The 22077-nt window shown below is 41.1% G+C and overlaps 2 protein-coding genes across 3 annotated transcripts in view; one reads left to right on the top strand and one right to left on the bottom strand.

The window, feature by feature from the left end:
• LOC126567781 (cadherin-86C) overlaps positions 1-18839 on the bottom strand; it is a 96363-nt gene extending 77524 nt beyond the window's left edge. The window contains exon 1 of one of the 2 annotated variants that reach the window (XM_050224083.1): positions 18757-18839. In XM_050224083.1, the coding sequence (XP_050080040.1) occupies positions 18757-18833 (77 nt within the window). In that variant the 5' untranslated portion in view covers positions 18834-18839. The remainder of the gene's footprint in view (positions 1-18756) is intronic. The other variant, XM_050224074.1, reaches the window with a different exon arrangement.
• Positions 18840-20684: 1845 nt separating this feature from the next.
• Positions 20685-21029, top strand: LOC126561448 (uncharacterized). The gene has a single exon (XM_050217601.1). The coding sequence runs from the start codon at positions 20685-20687 to the stop codon at positions 21027-21029; it is 345 nt and encodes a 114-aa protein (XP_050073558.1).
• The last annotated feature ends 1048 nt before the right edge of the window (positions 21030-22077 follow it).

Raw genomic sequence — 22077 nt, 5'->3', positions numbered from 1 at the left:
AACGGTATTGAGATTTCAAATTAGCCTGTCAAACACTGGAATATATAATTAAGGTACAAACATCGTTAGCCTTTCTTGCGCCTAGGGCTTATCTTATCTACAATGCACAAATCGTCTCCAGGTTTAGTTTTTTAGATGATACAAATAATTATTTGAAATAAGCGTAAGAATGGTGTCAATACGGCGATGTGTCGTCATACTTAATTATAAATAAATAAGTGTAGGGTAGAGGGAAGAAGCAGTTTTCAAAGCTTCAAAACATCAATACATTGCTACTTCCTTGGCTATATGGACTAAGGTGCCACTTTTCTACTTCTCGTGAATAATGCTTGTGAATTACTTGTAAAAAGCCTACGAAGTTGAAATCTAGAATCGGGCAACAGCAGAATGACTCAGATTCATCCCTCTACAATTTCCATATGCCCTGTGACCGTTCCTTCTACAAATTCTGACTTAATGCGGCATTTTATCACAATCCTAGCCTTCCCATTATTCAACCGGTCAAGATGCCATTTCGTTCTGTTCACCGCAATATATATATAAAAAAAAACAGAAGTATCTTCCAAGCAGCTTCACTTACGGGCGATAAAAATGCTACACATGGTTACGCGAGCACGAGCAGAATATTTCCGAAACCAGGAAAGGGCAGTGAAAGTGAAAGTGATTTTCGCGCAACCCTAGACCGGGACACAGCCAAATCCGCATCTCAAAACGCTCCTTTGCCCGCAAAACCGTGTGCCTCTTTGGTAGTACCACGCCCGTTTAACGAAGATTTCGCCATCGGTAGGAGAAAGGAGATTCAATTTACCTTTTCGGGTTTACCGTTGGCTGGAAGCGAAAACCCTTGCCGCTGGGTTGGAAAACAATTCGCAAAGAACGGCCCCAACGTTAATGCTGATTTGTTGGCGTTGATGTCAAACGGGACTGTTCGGGACTGTCTGTCGCACTGTCTGGTAGATCAGTCCCCCGCAAAGCAACACCCAACCTTAAATCTAAACCCGTTCCTGGCAAACGTTGCGTTCGGATGGCGGGAGAGCCCCAGCCGTGAATATTGATTGAACCGAGCGACTGCAAAAAGGGCGGAGAAGCTGAAAAAGGAATGCTAGGGAAAGGTGTAAAGAAAGGGAAGGTAAAATAAATTTGTGCCATATTAAATTGACACTTGGGTCTGGTCGATCGATACGCGAGACCGTATCTAAAACCTTGCATCCCGTGGTGTGACGCCAAAACGAAAAACTTCGGTACGCTAGACGACGAACCTCGAAGTATTTACTTTGTTGAACTTTCTCGTCGATTTGCTTGCATCATACATGGGGCAGGATGTGAACGGGAGGAAGGCAAGAGTGGAAGGAAAGGAATTGACAGACTCATATGTTGTGAGATCATATAGCACAACACCTCGCTTACCCTCCCCCATACACATATGTGTATCTTTACATGTATAAGTAAAGGCGGGTTCGTGGAAAAATCGATCGATCAACAACTGACCTGAGAAGCGAACTGAAAGGATTGAACTTGCGTGCAAAATATGGCTGCCTGCGTTGGTTTTTACTTATGAATCGATGATAAAGTTATAGACCTCTACCATACATAAACAGTGGCACACACACCTTTCCCGAGAATCGTTGCGCATAACGGACGCCGCACACGGCACACACGAAGGCGACGTGTTTCGGGTTTCGTATGTAGATTATTGCGTGCGGCATTCGCTGCATCGAGGCATTTGCATGGCACCGCATACAAAAATGGCCACTTTCGGCCGGGAATAGCCAATTTCGAGGCGGCAAACTTACGGGGAGGGAAAAAAAATGGACGCCAAATACGCGGAAACATTGAGTGTGCGCGACTTATGACAAATAAAATGAGTTTTGCTAGCGCACACCGCGGTAACCCTTCCGCGCGTAAGGGTTCGAGACCGGTTTTTAAAAATATCCCGCCGAGTTTTTCTTTGCCTGTCGATCGTTTGCTTGCGTTCGTTTTCTTTTCTTCTTCTCGCTTTTGGTTATCTGATTTGGAACGTGTTGCAACGATGGCTGTTTTTGCTGCCTGCTTTTATTTGACTTTGCATTAGCGTTTAGTTGCAGCTGCATATCGCGCTTAGGGTCCATTTTTGCTGTTATTAGCCGGAGCCGTTTCACTTTTATAACCACATACGATGTGTTGACCACCGGTTTTGGGCCGAACCCTTGTTTGCCGCTTTCATTTAACACCTTATCGACCACACCGTGGCATTTAATTCCGCAGTTTATTGCGGTGAGCACGATGGTCATTTACTGTCGCCGTTCGATTGAATCAGATCTTCACCTTGCGAATCAATAGTAAACCAGCTCGTACCAAAGCTTCCTAGATCTTCACCTTGCACATCAGTAGTAACACAGTTGGTACCAGCATAGCTCACCAGTATATGTAATATTTTTTATGTGTGTGCTTCGCGCGATTAACTGTGGCTGCTTCATTGCGAGCTCACTCTAATCTGCGATTTGATTTTCGCCAAATGAAAATTTGATTTCTCGATCGATGCAGCTTCACGAGCATGTTATGCACCCAATCGTAGGTACTAAAATGGAGCTATTCGCTCATGCTCCTTGGTTTGCCCATGATAGGAGCAATTTTGCTCTCACTTGCAAAATGTTGAACTATAAAGAGGGAACGCTTTGACCGGAAATTGCGATTAAATGACCACTTCCACCGGTGGATGATTGCATTTTGCAACAGCTTCGGTTAAGCAGCGCTTATTTTTATTGCTACCATTAGTGCGATGTAATAAAGTATCGGTATTTAAAACCGTTTCAAAAGTTCGTCCTTCTGTAGCTGTATTTTTGCTAATGAAAGGAAATTACGACGCACTGGACTAGTGAAACTAATCGGCTGGATGATTCAAATATTTAAATTTGCATCTTTTAGACGAGTTGTTGAGTTGATTATGACAGTCTATGTTTCTGTAGGTCTATTAACCGGCCCAGACCATTTTAATCATGAGTAAATCAGATGTTCCAGCTTGATAACCAAATAGATGTGTTTGTTTAAGTTACGCTGGATTAGAATTGCCTTTACTATTGCATCCATCGTAATTGGTTTAAGACCAGTGATGTCAAACCCATTTCAACTCGCATCGAATTCGCACTCACATTCAAATCAAAGAATTGAATATGTTACTCAAACATGACTTAGTCCGATAACTAATGCTTTCCTGAGCAGTCGATGTGCTCAATCTATTTTTTGTTTTTTGTACAAGCAATTCGCCTGTCTATATTTGATCCTGCTGTTTTACACAAAATGGTGTTGAGGTACAAATCTGTTTTCGAATGTTATGATATAAATGAAAATATGTGTTTCAAAAAAAGTATGTTTCATTGCTCAAACTTAGACAGCCTCGGATATGCATTCAGAATTCGTGGAACTCTTGAGAACTTCTGTTTTCTTTCGATGCGGTTCATTTATAACCTCATTTTCAACATCGACCAGAACATTAGGTTGACTATGGTTAGGAACGACTTCCAAAATCAGCTGTGTTCTTTGGTTGAACTGGTTGCTTTTATTGCTGCTAAAGGTATTTCAAACATATCCTCAAATGTCCTAAACTATCTTGATGAACTATCCTCTTTTTGGATTAAAGACCTAGAAGGTCACACCGGTCATTGAATGGCTTACGCGGCTTATTCATATCACGAAATTGGATACTCAGACCTGATAACGGAAGAACTGATCCGGATGGGATTTGATCCTCGCTTCTGTCGTTTTGAGACTGGCGCTGATTCATGCTCCTTCTTCTAGTCGAACACATCTCGGTTGAAACATGTTTAGATAGCGACGAAGCAGTTTTGCTCATGTAGCGAAGGTAAAGCCCACCACACGCTTCTGTGGGATATTGGTACTTTGCAATATAACGCTCTCCATGGAAACCAAGCCATACCTTGTCCTGCAATGCTTCCTTCAACATTTCGAGGTGGGGCACACTGGTGGTGCAACCATTGTGCTTTGTTGTGGCTGTAGTTGTGCTTGCTGCCGTTTCGCACATTTCGGTTTTGAAATTTTAAATGTTAGAAGTCAACTGGCCAACCTTTCCCTTTTCGGGGGTAGCTCGGCCAGTCCTGAAACATTGCCATTCGTCGCTTCGGTGGACTGCATGGACAGTGAAATTTTTTTTTTTTTTTTTTTTTTTTTTTTATTCATAAGGGACGGCCTGGCCGTATTGCTAACAGTGAAATTTGATCGTCCAGGAAACGGTGTTGTCCCTTTTGTGCTGGAGTTGGGGTTGAGAACGATCATCATTGTTGGCAAACGGTGTCATCATTCACATCACCTTATCACACGATGTGAGATCTTTCAAATGTGACTATGCTTATCCGTTTTGAGGATGAGGATATTTGTTTTGTTAGTTTCATGCTCTCTCAGCTCTCGTTGGATTTTCGCACCATGAACTAGTTGCCGTTTTGGCGTAATAACTTACACCATCGCACTGTGTGTGATGTATGCATTGCGCGGCAGTAACGCAGGCAAGCTAACCCCCACCAGCGAAACACGCTGAAGCTCCCGAGCACATGAATATGAATAAAGCAGGAGACCAAAGCCTACAGTGCCTACGCGAACCCTCTATCTTACATCTCACCCGTGCGCTCCTCGGCGGAAACGAGGGCGAGCGTGATAGGGGGCGTGCACTGGCAAAACCCGGGAGTGCACGGGCCGCACCGTTAGCAACGCCCGAAGATATGGCCATGGTGCTGGAAAACTGGACTGCCGATGCAGCTGCACGCCGTCGTGACAGCATAGCGACCGTGTTTATGTTACTCAGCCTTTTACTCCTCACTGTGCCACTGTTTCCCTTTTTGCAATGCAATCTTGTTTCTAATCTTGCAGTTCACATCTTTTCGTTTGACCGTTTTGTTTGGATAGAGGATTTGTTTTATTTTTTCATTCCTTTTCTTTATTCTGCCACCCATCGACCCCACTAAAGAAATGTTATGTTAGGGACTGCGGTGTTTGATTTATAGTTGTGTTATAGCGATTTATTTATTTTTCAAAATTATTGCATGATATATGATCCTCATTTTACTTTTATTTTATTGAAAATAACATACTTGAATTGAACTTGAATTTTTTTATGTTACCACTATGACAATATGGCTTTAACGGCTCTACAAAAAATGTCAATTAGGTTCAACATTTAGCATAACGCTTTAAAATCTCCTTCTCCCCGAAACCGATAATTCAGCAACATCTAACCTGCGGGAAACTTGATTGAATCGGAAAGGTGATAAGACGATGCCATCGACCTTCTCCCTTTCCAACTCTCCTTTCCCTCCCACCAAAGAAACAGTAGCAACACAACAGGACCTTTGCCCTTTTACCGTCCACATTCTCCCACTCCTGCTCTGTTTCATAAGGAGCAACGTGAAAATGCTGTAGCCTCTTAGTCATGCGAAAACTTCGTAGCACTCGTTTTTACTACACTTTTAGAACGATGTCCTTCCAATCGGTATGAAACGATACGATACGTCTGTGAGATTAAATTATGCAACACGGCTCGTACTGCACTACCTCACCGGAGCCTAGCGGTTCGCTATTCTCTGGTATGAACCTACTTCATGACGTCATGTTTGAATTTATTTCACGCACAAAAATTCTTTATTTACACGAACATTAAATTATTCTAATAAAATGGGACAAAATGGCCTGGCTTTTAATTGTTTCTCATGCAAGCTTAACGAGAGGAATCAGACGGCAACTGAGAGAATGAGAAATTGATCTTGTCATTAGGCCTGATTATCTCTTACAAACGGAAAAGTCTCAAGACAAGCTTGATTATCTCTTACAAACGGAAAATAAATTTGCATTATGAAACCGTTCTTGTGAAGGACAAGTTTCGTTAAGCAATTTTTTTTTTGTTAAATCTTTCAACTCAAAGTGTAAATGTATAAAATAATAAAAAATAAAAAAATTTTTTTTTCAAATCATGTGAGCGACGATAGCAGCAGTGATGATGAAAGAATGGAGGTTCTCACTAAACAACATCGGATGCTTCGTAGTATGATCGATCCTTTGAAACTAACCAATCAAGCGTGAGTTAATCTTGTGACTTTTGTGTAAAACCTTTTTGATATATTCTCGTGGTTTTTCTTTTCAGATTTCATAAAAATTTTCGTGTATCGAAAGTACTTTTCCTCGATATTCTAAATGAGATTGAGCCAAAGTTTCCGCCTGTAAGGGCAAATGGACTCACGCCAAAGGAAATATTGGCTGCAACGCTGCGGTTTCTTACGGAGAGGAGTTACCAAAATGGGACCGGGAAAGATTTTAATATAGCACTTGCTCAACCAACTTTCTTCGTGGCATTTACCAAGTGTTTAAATATGTTGGAAGAAACGTTGCCGCCCAAAAACATTTCATTAGAAATGGAACCAAATGAGCAGCAAGATGGCCGATGATATTTTTCCCCCCGTAGTGGCAACCCTAGCTTTCTGAAGTAAAATACTCACATTTTGATTGGAACTGCACTAGAAAACGAACTGAAAGCACACAGGAACGAGTGAGTTTGGCGCCTTTTCGTTTCATTTACATTTTCTTTTAGAGAATACAAATTCTTGGCTCATAATTCGAATCTTCCGTATTTGACAACTTGTCTTGACAATTTGTAAATGGCAATTAGGCCTATTATTTTGTCAGTAACTCAGTAAAACTATCCTTGTATCGCACCAAATCCAAGTGTCAGAAAAGTCTAGCCCGGTAGTAGATTTTATTCAGCCCACGAGAAAATATTCGTAATACTCACATCGAATACAAGACGAGATCTTCAGTTTAAAAAACTCAAGTTTGTTTTCCTTACTACTATTGTTTGTTGTTGATTTTTGATTTTTTTTAATTTTCGATCGTTGTTTGATTTTGAGGGAAGATTTATTCTTCTTCTTGACTGAACGACCTACTAGGTCATAACTAGGCATCAAATGGATTACGTTAGATATGCTGATATCACGTAGTTGTATAGTTATTTCTCACTACGAAAGAACGGTTGAAGACCAGCGTCATTGTCGCATTACCACCGGATCGCCCCTCTAATTTGTACTAGCGTTTTATAGTAGTTTTAGAAAAAAATTCTAAATCGAATTTTAAAATGCTAGCTGTACCTTTTATAGCTAGGCAAAAATTATCGAATGAACTCCAGTAATAAAAAAAAAATTTTGCTACCGGAAAATAAATAAACAGTAACTAACTACAAAGGAGGCGCGAAATATTTCTGACGACACGTCGCAGATATCAACAGCTCCTACTCGGTCACAATCAGTGAGTAGTAGTATTAGTAGTAGTAGTAGTAGTAGTAGTAGTAGTAGTAGTAGTAGTAGTAGTAGTAGTAGTAGTAGTAGTAATAGTAGTAGTATTAGTAGTAGCAGTAGTAGTAATAGTAGTAGTAGTAGTGTACTTTGTTGAAATATGATGTAAGTATACATTGAGAATGTTGAAATGTTTACAATGGGTTTGTTTTTACTTTCCTCATTATTTTTGAATAATTGTCTAACTTTGCTGTTTTTGTGGTAAGATATTTTCCTTTAAGGAGACTGGATTTTGGGTGGGAAAATAAGCAAAACTCACCGCAGGACAAGAAAATTTTTTTATATTTTTTTGTTTTACAGGAGGATATCAGCTTACGAGAGAAGAGAAGCTTAAACCTATTCTTAGTTATCTAAACAATTCATAGAGTGAGCATTGGAAAAAGGGAAGGAGTGTTAGGGAAGGTTTGAGGGATTAATGATCAATAGTAAGAAAGGAAAAGAGAGACTCCAAAAGGGAATTTGGGTTGTTACTAGATCGTGAATTGTTATTAGGGTTCAGCTTTGATATAAATGTTACAATAGTTTCAATATTGCAAATTCTGTGAATGTAGCTAGTTCTACAAAAGCAGGGGACATTTAAGAAAACCTTCAAAAATTAATTTTGGATTCTTTGTTCTTTTTCTGCATGGGTTTTAGCGCAGGAGTGCAAAACTGGGGCTTCTTAACGAAGAGTACAGTAGAATTTTATTTTTTTGGGTAAAATTTTGAATTTCTATTTTAAAAACAGTAAAGGCTTCGGAATATTTTTTGCATTTGATAATGAGATTTTCTACGTGCCGTTTGAAGCTGAGTGTTTTATCTCTAGTCATGTCTAAGTACTTAACTTCAGTGCGCCATGGTATTGTTACTCCATTCAGTTGTAGGTTTATATTGGGTAGCTTACGTCTGCTTGTAAAACGAGTGAAAAATATGGCTTCGAACTTGACAGGGTTGATTTTCAATTTCAATTTGGAGCAATATTTCTTGTAGGTGATTAACGAACGGTTTAGCGTTTTGATGATTGATTTCGACAGTTTGCACCAGGTACCGATGGCTAAGTCGTCTGCATATTGGTATTTTGTACAATTTGTCATTTTGGGTACGTCTGCCGTGAAAATGTTAAAAAGTAAGGGTGAGAGTACACTCCCTCGGTGCGATAACTTTTTCCAACATTTTGCAGAAGCAATTTAATAGGCTTATTGGTCTGTAGTTACAAGGTTGTCTTAAATCTTTACCAATTTTTGGTATGGGAACAACCTTAGCTTGTTTCTATCCGTTTGGAAAATATTCTAGTTTCAAGCACCCGTTGCAAATTAAGGAAATATAGATTATGACTGTTATAGGAAGCTGCTTTATGGTTCGATAGTTTATAATGTCTGGACCTGAAGAGGATTTAGTTTTAGTTGCTTTCATGATTTTGAGTACATCCTTAGGTTTGATCAAATCAGACTCAACTAATCCTGGGGTGGGGATTGAGTGAAAGAACTTTGAAACAGTTGCAGCTACCCTATTTCCTATGGGGCTTCCATGGTTTGCGGTGGCACAGTGAGCTTTTTAGAAATGTGTTTTTAAAGCTTCACTTTTTTTCTTTTGAAGCCAAGAGTATGATGTTTTTTATGATATAAAGCTGGGACACTTTTGGATTGTTTCTAAATGATTTTGACGAACTTCCATTATTTGCTGTTGTTGTTGTGTTTTGGATTAAATGATTCAAGATTTTTGGATCATGCGGAATTTCTAAATAAAATTAATCTGGCATCGATTATTTGCTTAAGGGCAAAATATGTTTTTTTTTAAATTTATGTTTTGTCTGGATCTGCAACTTTATCGTGATCAAATTAAAAGTAAAGTGATTAAATAAATTGGTTTCGCTCAAAAATAGCACATAAAAAATATTCAAAAATTACACTTTTTATCCAACCCCTTACCAGTTAATACATGAAAACTTAGTCTTCAGCTTGTCATGTTTTAAGATTTAGATTTAGAGACTACAAAATTTTAGGCCATAGATAAACAGCACACAACACCAGGTACATGTCGGTATATTTTATTTTATTTTTATTTTAGCAGCAGGCATGTAAGTAATAGGCTTAAATTATATTTTGAAAGTGAATTTTTCTCTAGTAGCATCCCCTTTTTAGTCGTACTTAAGGATGAACAAGTTGTTATCTGGTAAAAATATTTTATTTATTATTAAGTATGATGAAGAATTTTTTTCCAATTTATGTGTTAAACTTTATCTCCTAAATATAAAATGAAATTCGCTTCCTTTTGAAGGGTGATTAGATTATCTGAATAGCAAAAGAAATAGCGCTTCCCTAGCACATAAATCTGAAGAATCCAATTCTTCGACGTATTCTTTCTTCGTGTCGGCTGCCTTTCTATGCCAATTCCAACGAACAACAAAAATAGAGCCCAACAAAAGCAACAAACCCGTCCCGTTGCCGTTTGTATTGGCCCCCAGGAAGAAATGATCATAATTTTCCATCCACCCGCTTGCACAAAAACCGAACCACAGAACGAAATAAACTCAAAAGGGGACAAGCAACGAATGGACGCCTTAAAGCCCAAGCATTTGACGAACAGCACGGAGGGAAGTGATAACGGTCGGGTGTCGGGAATAAGCAGGGAAACTGGGAAACTGCCTAGAGCGATCGGGGACGATGTTGGGGCAATTGTTGCATTGGCAAGACAGAACGAAAATTGCATACTAATGCAGTCATCTCCGGAACGATTCTCGTGGTTACATTGTGTTGTGGTGTGGTTGTGCGGGAACGAGGCGACGGAATGGTTGCGGTGGGGACACGGGTAAGAACGAGGGACTTAGAGAAAGCATTTGTGTATACACACATATTTCTTTTCCTGGACGCTGTTCCCTTTCCCCCCCCCCCCCCCCCCAGTCCTAGCATTCAGCACCGCGTGTATTACAAAAAGGTAGAAAAAAAGGGACGAAAGCGGAATAGTCGTTCGTCGGTCGCCCGCTCGTTGCAGTCACCGTCAAATACGCTTGATGGACTTTCTGCATACATACGCCTTATAAAATATGTGCACATTCTCCGGTACTCATTATGCCAAACGTTAAAATCTCAGAAATCTGGGAAAGGAAAGAGGGTGACGTTCCCAAACGACGCGAACGGTCGGGTTCAAACATTTCGCTGTATCTGTTGTCTTTTGTGTTGCCTTTTGTTGGATGCAGTTCTGCAAAGACCAGCCCACACTTTTCCGCCTTTCCCAATCATTCTATTCTTATACCGTCCTGTCCTCCTGCGGTAGGTTTTGTGGTTGACTTTCCTTCCCGCGGGACTCGAGAGCATTACCGCACTACGTTACGGTTTACGTATGAATGCAATTGCCGTTTTCCTGAACCTGGAGAGTAGGATGCGTTCAGTCTATTCTGCAACACTGCCGAGCGTGCTGGGCCATTACGTTGCTAAATCCATGCTCATGCCGGTAGTGAGAACTTGGATGTGGTGTTGGTGGTTGATAGAAAACGATATGAGATTGTTAGAACTTCAAATGAAGCACGTCAATGATTCTGCACCATCCTAACACGCTGATGAGCTGTTTCGGAAAACGTACGGACACCAACAGACTGGATGGTCATGCTGCAGAATGAAGCTGGCGTTTGTGAGTGACTTACTGTTACCTATCCCGGATCAACAAGTACCACAAACATCCGGCTCTGGACACAAGAAATCGTTTCAAATCACTCAAATATGGTTGATCCTTCGGGACAGGCCTCATATTTGACCTAAATGTACACCTCTGCGAACCCTTGATTAGAATCGAACACTCACTCCAGTGTTGCACTATTTTCACCCAATCAAAGGGTCATTTTCTTTACAACCTTCGGTAAGAACACTGACCTAAAAACCTAGCGGCACATGCACCGAACAACAAGCCAAAGCCGTACCGATATCCAGCAAGTATTATTTATGCATTGCATACACTCGCTACCCTCATTCTCTCTCTCTCTCTCTCTTTCTCTCACCCCTCCCTCTCCCCATCCACTCTAGTCCCAATGGGTTCAAACAATCGTTCCCCGGTCACCAAATGATGACGGAAGAAGGAAAGAATACCCGCAGCGTCGCAACAATATTTTGCTACCGGAAGTATCGTGCCTATGCCTTACCCTCGCTGATACTACCAACGCTGCATATTCGATCGGTCAACCGGTATGCCAAAAGGACACGCTGGACACAAAAGACGATAATCCATATCGACCCCACCGTTGCAACGCGTGGGTAAGTTTCAGAATGAAATATTGATTGTATCCTTAACCCAACCATCGGGCACGGCACTTGGACTTGGACGGGAAGACTACCTCAATGCAGGTCTACGGAGTGACCTATTTCTATGCTTAGCGTTCCTGCTGTCTGTCGTAATCGTATCGAGGGCAATCAATCAAACACACGCAGGAAGCCATAAATATCAATAGCATTATTCGTTGGTGCCTTCTCCAAGTAATAGCAGGGAAGCATATATGGGTGAAGTCTACCGGCTGGGACTCGTTTTCTTCTGGTGAAGTACTTCTTAAAATCACTTTTTTCCAATCTGGTAGATCAGCCTACCCGTATGGCTTTAAACTATTTCTAATTGCTGTCATAAGTCTTTCACAAACATTGCTGGCAATGTTTTCTTATGTATTTTTAAGCTGACCACGTGACTCTCACTCTTTGTCATACTACAAGCTAGTTATGACAGCTTCTGTTTTTTTTCCACACGTATGTCATAATATTTACCTTTTCAAGTCTTCTGATAGCGTTGTATCAAGTTTAGTCTTCTAGATCTGATCTACATCGTAATTTCTGTAGCCACATTTGGTTATTTTGGATCGTAGAGTCGGCCAAGCACTACAATCAGCCATTTTTAAATGACACATAGAATTCAGGACACGTATTACTCCGTTTGTATACTAAGTGCATCTTAAGAGTTACCATCTGATTGTCTCTGGTAGCTTTGATTGCCAGTTGACAGTTGAGTTGTAGGAGCAGCCCGTAGGTATGTTATGTATTTGGTTGACCATACATTAAATAGCCGCCATCTTGGAGTTTAAAAAAATTTACAAATATCTATTAGGCTCAGACATTCGTGTCCAATTTGATGCAGTAAAATAAAAACAACCACAATAAAGTATTCCATTCCATGTTAGTCAACATGCATGGGACGTTTTATATGCATTGAGCGAAAATGCTTTTCCCTAGCATAAACCATCATACGCCGCAAAACATTGTCTCTCATTTCAGTGGGCAAACAGACCTCCCATTAGCTGAATCCCGCCGGCGAGCTGACCTCATTCGAATCATCCGACTGTTGCGCAATTCACCAACGGTAGGCATCATCGAAGCCCACCGGCGCTCTTTGGTCGATTTCCAATTTTGGACGTTTCGGACGTGGACCTACCCTAACCTTAAGCGGGAACAAACCATACCAAACCAGCTGCCCGCCATTCTTGAAGATGCAGTAAGCGTCCCCATCCTTGCCACTTTAAACGGGTGTAGAAGTGTGGAAACGCTGATGGAAGCGAAAACGTTACGCCGATAATATAAAAATATATCGTCCTCCGCGAACCGGCGAATCGGCGGCTGGCAATGCTAGCAATGCTTCCTTCTGCGATCCAAAATGGTGACATTGTTCCGGTCCATATAAGGGCGAACCGTCCAATGGAAGGAAACGCAACACGAACCGAAACACTGGCGCGGGAAAGAGGAGGGATTGGGTGGAGTTTGGGGTAGAAAAATTAAAGAATAACCCGTTTTTCGCCCGGAACGCCGTGGCCTGGTTTTATAGAGGAGGACAAAAACGGCGTGACCTCTTCGATTTTTAACTACAACGCGAAAGACCGACGAGCGAAAAACTGAACCATACTCGAAAACTGCTTTCATGTTCAGGTTTCACAGCGTTGGGTACTTATCGGTTTACTCCGGTTTCCCGACGGCTTGGTGAACGATTTTTGCGTTTTTTTTTTGTGCTTCGACGGCTTTCGCATAAAGTTGCTCCTCTTCTTTTGACGTCCTTCGGCGCATAAGGCACACGTTCTGGTAGCTGGGGTAGGGAAACAGTTGGGGAAGGTTTTCTGCGTGTCCTTGTCGTACAAGTCGCGTACAAGAGTTTGACCATCTGGACTGATTGTTTTGCGCTGTCGAAAGTGAGAAACTGTACCAATGGCCTCTGAAACGACCTTTTTGGGAAGATTGCTCCTTTCAACTGGTTACGGTTGGCTTTTGGTGAGAAAAAATGACAGTCTTTACGGAGCTTTCCTCTTTAAATGTCGATTGCGAATATTTGTATGTATGCATAAATAACAAACTTTTTTGTTTTTTGTTGTCTATACATTCTATGCATCTCCCACAGTAAATTAATGGCAACCAAACAAGTCTCCTTCTTCGCTACGTGTTTCGTGACCATTTTTGTCTACCTCAATATAGCACGTTTTAACGAAAATCTATCGAATCATCTTACTGTGCGATGTGGGCTTATTTTCCTACCCCATTCTAACGACCCATCCCGTTATCCTGCTTCCATTCGTGCTGTCGGTTCTTGGCGTATGCTTTTAACATTCCAAACCACGTATGGACAAAATCGTTTCCCTCTTCATAGCAACAACCCTTCAGCAGAAAATGGGCTCCCCAAACGAATAGATGCCTAAATTGGTTCGACCCGAACCCGGCTAACACGCGTGAAGGAAAGGAGAAAAAAACCCCCTCCACTCGTGATGTGGAAGATGATGATGATGATGATGGTCCAGGATCGTTCATAAAGTACATCGCCGAGCGAGCAAACAGCATGAAAATTGCATCCCTAGCACGGGGACTAGCGTCGCGCCAAAAACACCGACTGCGGGACTGGTTGGGGATGGGGAGATCGGTGGAAATAGACGAGTGTAAAACGAACCTAAACATAGGGCATCGTCGGCTGTAGCTAGTCGATGCAATGCGAGCGAAGCAAGCTGGAAAGGGCGAGCACGATGAAGAGGTTAATAGTGACCTTGCAAGAACGGGCCCTCACACGATGTCTCGGGGAGACTGGGGAGGCATGGTACCTCGGTTCATAATCATCATCAGGCATTATGAGAGCTCCGCTACGGACTTAATGGTTTCTGCTTATTCTACCAAGGTAGAGTTTTCGGAAGGAAAGCAGCGAACAACACATAGCACATACAGAGCGCAAAAGAAGCGGTATACCTGTACAGTAATAGCAATATCCCAACTATGGCGCTCCATGTGAAGCTCTAGAAGCTCTCCTTTTGTAGCCTTGTCCTAGGTTTTCTCGTTAGAGATCATCTTCTTGCTGGACGGAAAAAAAATATGTTGGGCTCAACGGGCCTGGTCAAAAACGTTCAATATTGCGTGGCTCCAGTAAAATCAATGAGAATTAGTGTATAAGTGTGTGTGTGTGTGTGTGTGTGCAACGGTGAAAATGGAACGATGAGTCGTCATATCTCAAGTGCCCGTTATGCGTCCCACCCCCACAAAGTTCTCCTGCTTCCTGCCCGACCGGAGCTGACCCATTCAGTCCACCAAATGCTGGTGCTGTCGCTAAGAAGAACCGCTAGTCGACGCCAAACGATCGACATCTTGACGATCCTGCCGCCAAAGTGCATCTCGATCATACAAGTAACTGTTGCGAGTTGGGCACGAAAAGTTTGTCTTGCTATTTTTCATCCACAGGATTTTTTTTTGCGTCAACCTTGCAGTATCTTTGCATAAAGTGCATTAATATTCCGTTCCGAACTATCAAACGCTTGGTCGTATTTGTACGCCCGTTAAGGAACGCCCTCTTGACAAAGCGTTCATTTATGGATGAATGTTTTGATGAATTTTTCGTCAAAAAGCTCTCGAAAGCATGTTGCGTCTTAATGGTGTGCATTGACTTTCGTGTAGCAACACGATTGAAACAAACGAGTGTATTTGTTCTTTGTCATACCGTCAAATTAGTTTTCAACAAACAAAACTCAGAAAAAAAACCTACTGCCAGTGAAAAAGTTTATGGAAATTCTGCCGCAGGAATGGCAGAATAGTTTGTCGTCCGAACATGCCTCTGGCCCCGTTCGTATTGCGCCAAAGGAGACCGATAAGTTGAACAAGTGCGTTGAGTGCGCGAGAGTGCAATTTTTAACGACTCCCGGTCCAACGAAAATCCGTTCAAATCTACCGCCAGTTGCAAAATTACAGGACGACCTGCCGCAGGAGTGTTACCGCAACAATTTGTCGTCCGAAAAAGCTCCTGAGCTACGCTTTGTGTTGTGTCGGCTTATTGCTTTTTTTTAATTTTTTGTGTAAGTATTGGAATAAATATGTATAAAAAGAAACGATGTTTCGTGTTTTTACTGTGTGATATCACATCAGGCTTGATAGCCGCTGTGTGTACCGAAATAAATCGGGAAAGGGGAAGAGAAGATGCTAGAATGAACAAAAGCTCAAATGAACCTCACGTACACACACACTCAAAAACCGTTTAACGCTGTCCGCCGTTGTTAAAAGATGAATTTTAGCCCGAAATTCATTCTCTGGAAAGCAGTTTGTCGAAGGGATCATTTCAGAAACACTTTTTATATTTTCCAGTTCAATTCCTGACGTGGTTACGTGGGTCACATCGTCATTCTGAAGGGTTCAGTGACACACGCAGAATTTTTACCAGCAAGTATCTAATGTTTCATCATGCTCTTTAATTTCGTACACACAACAAACTACTCGTCCGGGACCTGGGTAAGTACGTAAATCACAGCCCATTTTCAGTCGGGAGGTAAAAAGCCCGGCCCAACTCATTCGTATGATTGCCACCTTGGATTTCCCTACGCTTCGCAATTTCCAGCACCAGAAACGCTTTGGGTTTGGCGTGTAATGAGTGGAGAATGTTGTTTCTTCCACTTTACCAGCGTCGATTATCGCTCCGTCAGCTGAAGAATACTACTGTGTCTTTTTTTTCTTTGCTTTGGTTTTTTTCGGTTACACACACACACACACACCACCCGTTCGATAATTGGGAACGATTCGAACGCTCCAACAAGAAACGAAAGGGAAGTCAATAACGTGCGCTTCTTCAGGGGCGCTTCCTGTACGGGTAAACGCTGGCCGGCATAACATTGGACGACGAATTATGATTCTTACTGGCAGCGTGTGTGCTGCCATAAATATTGGAAAAATGGTAATACAGTAACAGTGGACATTAGAATGCAGTTACAACAGAATGAAAATGCATCGCTACAAACCACAATTTTACCATTAGCAAGGCAAGAATCTTACAACATCGTTTTATAAATGCACACGCTATACCGAGAGGATAATAATTCTTTTTAATGGAAACGTTAAAAAACAACACAGCACAACCCACACGGCTTAAAAGTGGAGCAGGTCAACTGCACTTGCCCTTTTCCCACTCTTTACCTCCTTGTAAGCATCCCCATTTTTCCAAGCTTGCATATAAATTTAGCCTCTCCTTTATAGTTAAGAAATAAACCGTCGCTAGCTACCCACAAAGGACGACATCGGACGGCAAAAACCTCCTGCGCTCGGAAGTGAGCAATAATTTTTCCACCGCCACGTTAATCAGATGTCGGATGAAAAAAAAAAGGATTTAGAAGCTTCCGTGTGTTTGTGCTTTGCCGTGCGGGCACACTGCTTCCTAATGACATTCCTAGGTACACATACACACACAAGCACGCACCTACGTTTTGCACTGCATGCACTTTTGTTTTTGGATTATGCTAATGCTTCACAGTACCACTCCCGTTTTCCTTTGAATTCGCGCAAATGATGAAAGAGTGAAAGTGAAATTTTCAAACCAAAGAAGTATGCAATCAGGACGACCTCATCGTGTGAAACAAAAAATTGTACGAAAAACATATAACCTCCTGCGGTTGAAAATGTTCATGCACAGTTTGGAGGGATTTCCTTGAACTAAAATTATAGCAACGCTGGCTCAAGAAAATAGTTGAGTGTTAAAATGGGGACAAGGAACAAATCGTGGGCTGCTAATTTACATACTTTAAAGACCTCTTTTACAACTGCAACTGCACGCAACAAATGGGATGGAAACAGAAGAAGGCTGGTGAAACAAATGCACTGTGACGCAACAAATGAAGCCGAAGCCTTTTTTTTCACTGGCTGGAAAGTTATTCGAAAACGTAATTCATGAATAGAACAGACATTTTACAATTACATTGTTGCATCTAGTTGGCTTGCTAAGGTAAATGTTTTCTATACTGGACAAGTTATCTCGGTCCGATAGCTACACCTACTATTTTAGAGCTCAATATAAATATCAATTAAAAGATAGCTCTTGACAAACTCTAGGAGCTTAGGTTCCAATAGAATTTCAGCTGGGCTGTAATTACGAAATAAGAAAAAAATATTAACAAGCAGAAAGTTTTACGCAAAATGTATTCTGCCAAACTAATGCAGAGTAAATTTTTCATCCAATTCATTTAGCCACTTAAAGAATAACACAGGCTCATCATACCATGCTTCGACACAACATCTCCATTTTACACACGTTTTACTGTTCTGTACATCGTACAGAGCAGTAAAATGTCTGTCTAATTATTTCAGCGTGGGTATCCGATGCGTCCCATCCCCTAATATACAGCGTGGTACAGGTAAATTAGGCCAGGTTTGGCTTATTGTGTCCCGGAATTCTTCTTCTTCTTCTTGGCTTAACGACTTCTAAGGTCATGCCTGCCATCGAAATGGCTTTCCAGACTGCCGATATACAACGGTAGTTTTTAGTCACTTCTCACTATGGGGGGACGGTCCGGATGGGATTTGAACCCCGGTCCTGCCGTTTGAAGACCGGCTACTTTGTCGCCTGCACCACCGGGTCGCCCCGGTCCTGGCATTCTACAAGACATAAAAAACCTAGGATGCGTAGGACCATCGACGACGCAGAAAGTTTGAAAGAATCGATCCACCGAAAATTTTGAAACACCTAATATTATTAATTTTGTGGCTAGTGGTTTATTGCAAGCTTCTTGAGGAATTTCGCTAACACATAAGGCATCCTTACATTCATTTAAAGGAAATTTTGCAACTGGATGGTGGAACTTTGCAATCGATTGTGGATTTTTTACTGCCGTAAGGTTCTCCCCTGTGAAAATGTTTGTTTGCATCTGCACGCCACATCACGCACACTTGAACAAGTTTAACGAAGTGATGCTAACATTCAATCGTATGGATCGACACACTGTACCAGTTTCATGTTTGTTTATAATACAAAGATGTATTCTAGTTATATGACCCTCGCCCACCACATTTGGTTAAACATTCTAACGTCAATAAATAAAATAAAAGATCTATCCCTAACTGCAACAGCACAACGTAATGGCGAAATAACTTAACATTTTTAACTTTTTTTCACGAACATAGCTCAGCTTCAGTGCCTCTTATGCCACAAACAATATCTGTAACATTATTCCAAAAAAAAAAAAAAAAAATCTTATCAAAGTGTCACTTACCTTTGGTTTATGCTGCTGAGAGTTGTGTTTCGGCAGTGCTTGTAGCGGTCTGATCGATGCGACTGCAGCTGTGTCATGTTTGCCGTCCTTGCCAACACTTGCCACTCTGCTCGTCAGGTTATGCTGACACCTCTATTCTACTAGCGGCAGTTTAATTAAAATCACTGTGGACAAGCCGTCAATTTGTACGTACAATTTACACCACCAAACACGGAAGCTTTTAAGCACAGAACAACAAATGTTTCCTTGCAGAGGAAGCGGACTTTAACATTCACACGTGAGTTACGATTTGTTTTGACAGGCACGAAAATGTTTGTTTTTTGCGCAAGTTATAGTACGTGGAAAACTGCATTTTCCTTCAACACACTCTCACACTTTCTCTTGCGCGTCAGCATCTGTGGTTTCAACCCATTTTTAAACGGAACATTAGTTATCGTAAATAGTAAACGAAAAATTTCTTCACTCTAAGGATTAAGTCGGAAACCCTTAAATGATTGTTGTCTTTGCAAAAGATGCCTAGACGACAAGTTTACTGATACCTCAATGCAACCGGTACGATCAGCTTAGGCAGTGTAAAATCTGTAACGAAAAAGAAGGAAGAGAGTAAATTATAATTATATTCTAAATGTATTCTATCCTAATATTCTATAATATATATAAATTGAAATATTCAGGCGTCCATAATAACAAATATTATCACATCGCTTTCCAATACTTTTACCGTTCGGATGACTTCGATCTTTAAACGATCGAAAATTTTTCGTTATGTTACAAAATTACTCCCATCTCTTCTCAACCTAAAATGGGACAATTTATGTTGACAAAACTGAAATTGCTTATTTTTCACTTCATACCATTTCCTACAAGTAGATTCTGAATAAGGTGGGAAAATTTGTGCTCCACTTCATTCACCACTATCTGAAATGGTACAGCTGATCGAATGTTTTATGCTAATCGGCTCCAGGAAACATTGACAGCGTACAAGCACGAGGTTTTCTCAACTGAACTGTGGCGCGATCCTCGATAGCTGAAGCAGGTTAATTCTTTTGTTCGATAGTGATTTAGCTCGAATAAAGGTAGTTGACAAGGAGAGTGGTTCTGCACATCAACAAGCGATCAAATACAAACACATAAAACGTATTTTGATGAAATGATCGCCGTCGTTACTGGACAGGTAACACACATGACATAGTTACCAACTTGTGTGAAGCAGAACATCTAGTAGATGTTGTCATCGTATGCATTGCCTCAATCGCGGGTTTCACACATGAATCTTTTTTTAAATGAGACTGCTCAAATGAGACATCAAATCGTTTTGCTAGCCCGTCTCAGCCGAATCCTGCATTGTAGCAAAATACAAGCAAAATGTTTAGCATAGCGACAAAAAGCTTTTGAACAGTGCGCTACGAACAAAATCACTTAGAAATATGTATTTAAGCATTTTAAACCCAAAGCTGGTTAAAGAACCCCTGTTATTGTTTTTTTTTATTTTTTTTATTGGAAGCGTCGTATCCTTCGCACGTACGTGCAAGCGAGACGGAAAAAATCGATCAGTTTTGACATCTCACCAAGCAGTCTTACCTCAAAAAGATGAAGGTGTGAAATCCACTTAAGGGTTATTTCATGTTTCAGATCTTTGTTTGCGTTGGTTTCAATGAAGGGAAAATTGTAAACGCTTTAGATATTTCTCCTGCATTATCATTTATTCAATCAACATCATCTCGGTATTGTAAATATTAGCAAGATTGCTTCACTGCTTTCTTAAACAAATGAGACGTGTATTTGTTCGGCATACACAGCAACATTGTTCGCAGAAATAAAGATATTCCACCGTATAAAAGGTCTACTCTTATTTCGATGAGCTCAGTTCAGTTTGCTCTATTTTGGAAGCAATCCCATTCTACAGCCAACAAATAACGCTTGAAATAATGGCAACGTTTGTAACGCTTCTGCTGGCAACGGTGATGTTGCCGATGCTACTTCACTCAGTGGGTCCATACGCAGCGGCTGAAAAGGTTTGGGTCGACCGAGATAAGGTTTACTGCGAGCATATCGATTGCACTAGCCTCGCAACATACAAAGGTGAAAAATTCTGCAGCCCGTGCGATACGCGACACTATTGTGAGTGTATTGAAACGAAGGAATCCCTGCCATACATGTACGCCTGCCCCAATATGGCAGAATGCCAAACCAGTGATAAACGCGGACCGTGCAAAAAAACGATGTCGGACATACTGTGCAAGCGAATCGATCAAGCCTACATAGAGCAATAAGAAGATCATAAGATGACGCATTTGGTGAAGATTTATGTTTTCCATAGATTGTTGCAGCAAAAATATTAAGAAAGCTATTGTTAACATTCATACGTGTAATGCCTATTTTGCATTCGTAAAGTTCGGTTTAAACCAAAAAGAAATAAAGAAGAATGAACTGATAAAATCTCAAACAAAAGCTCCACATAAAGTACATATTGTCTATTGTATTTCGCCGTGGGTGGGTTTGACACTTAGATCTAGTATTATGTGAAATAAATAATTAAAAGAGAGGATTGGATTTTCATTCCAACATGTGACCTTCTGATAACATCCGCTGGATGAAGTTCCCTGCGAATTCTTACTGCTGCCTGGTGTTCCATAGTTTGGTCCGATCTATGGAAATGTAGGCCGTCTTGAAATCGAAGAACAGACGGTGAATCTAATGCTCCCAGAGTTTGATTTGCCATTAAATAAAGAACTGATTGGTGATTTATTTGCCTCTAAAAATCCCGCCTAGTAGTTTTCGAAAAAAAACCTCTAAAAAGAGGCCTAAGTCTGCAAACAAAAGTTCGAGCTATGATATTGTAACATGTTGGCTGATAAGTCCCCGGTCTAACAAAGAAAAACACCTTTTTTTTGTCAAAATTCGTTTTTATTATTCAACATAGTTCCCTTCAAGAGCGATACAACGATTATAACGACCTTCCAATTTTTTGATACCATTTTGGTAGTACTCCTTCGGTTTTGCCTCAAAATAGGCCTCAGTTTCGGCGACCACCTCTTCATTGCAGCCAAATTTTTTCCCTGCGAGCATCCTTTTGAGGTCTGAGAACAAGAAAAAGTCGCTGGGGGTCAGATCTGGAGAATACGGTGGGTGGGGAAGCAATTCGAAGCCCAATTCATGAATTTTTGCCATCGTTCTCAATGACTTGTGGCACGGTGCGTTGTCTTGGTGGAACAACACTTTTTTCTTGGTCGTTCTTTTTTCGTTCGTCAAGCAACCAAAAGTTGCTTGACAAAAGACGCTCTGTATCACAAACTAATTGACATACAGAAGTCAAATTTT

Source organism: Anopheles maculipalpis, chromosome X, assembly GCF_943734695.1.
Source record: "Anopheles maculipalpis chromosome X, idAnoMacuDA_375_x, whole genome shotgun sequence".
Taxonomy (NCBI): domain Eukaryota; kingdom Metazoa; phylum Arthropoda; class Insecta; order Diptera; family Culicidae; genus Anopheles; species Anopheles maculipalpis.
The sequence above is the reverse complement of the archived record's forward strand: the minus strand, read 5'-3'. Positions and strand labels throughout refer to the sequence as shown.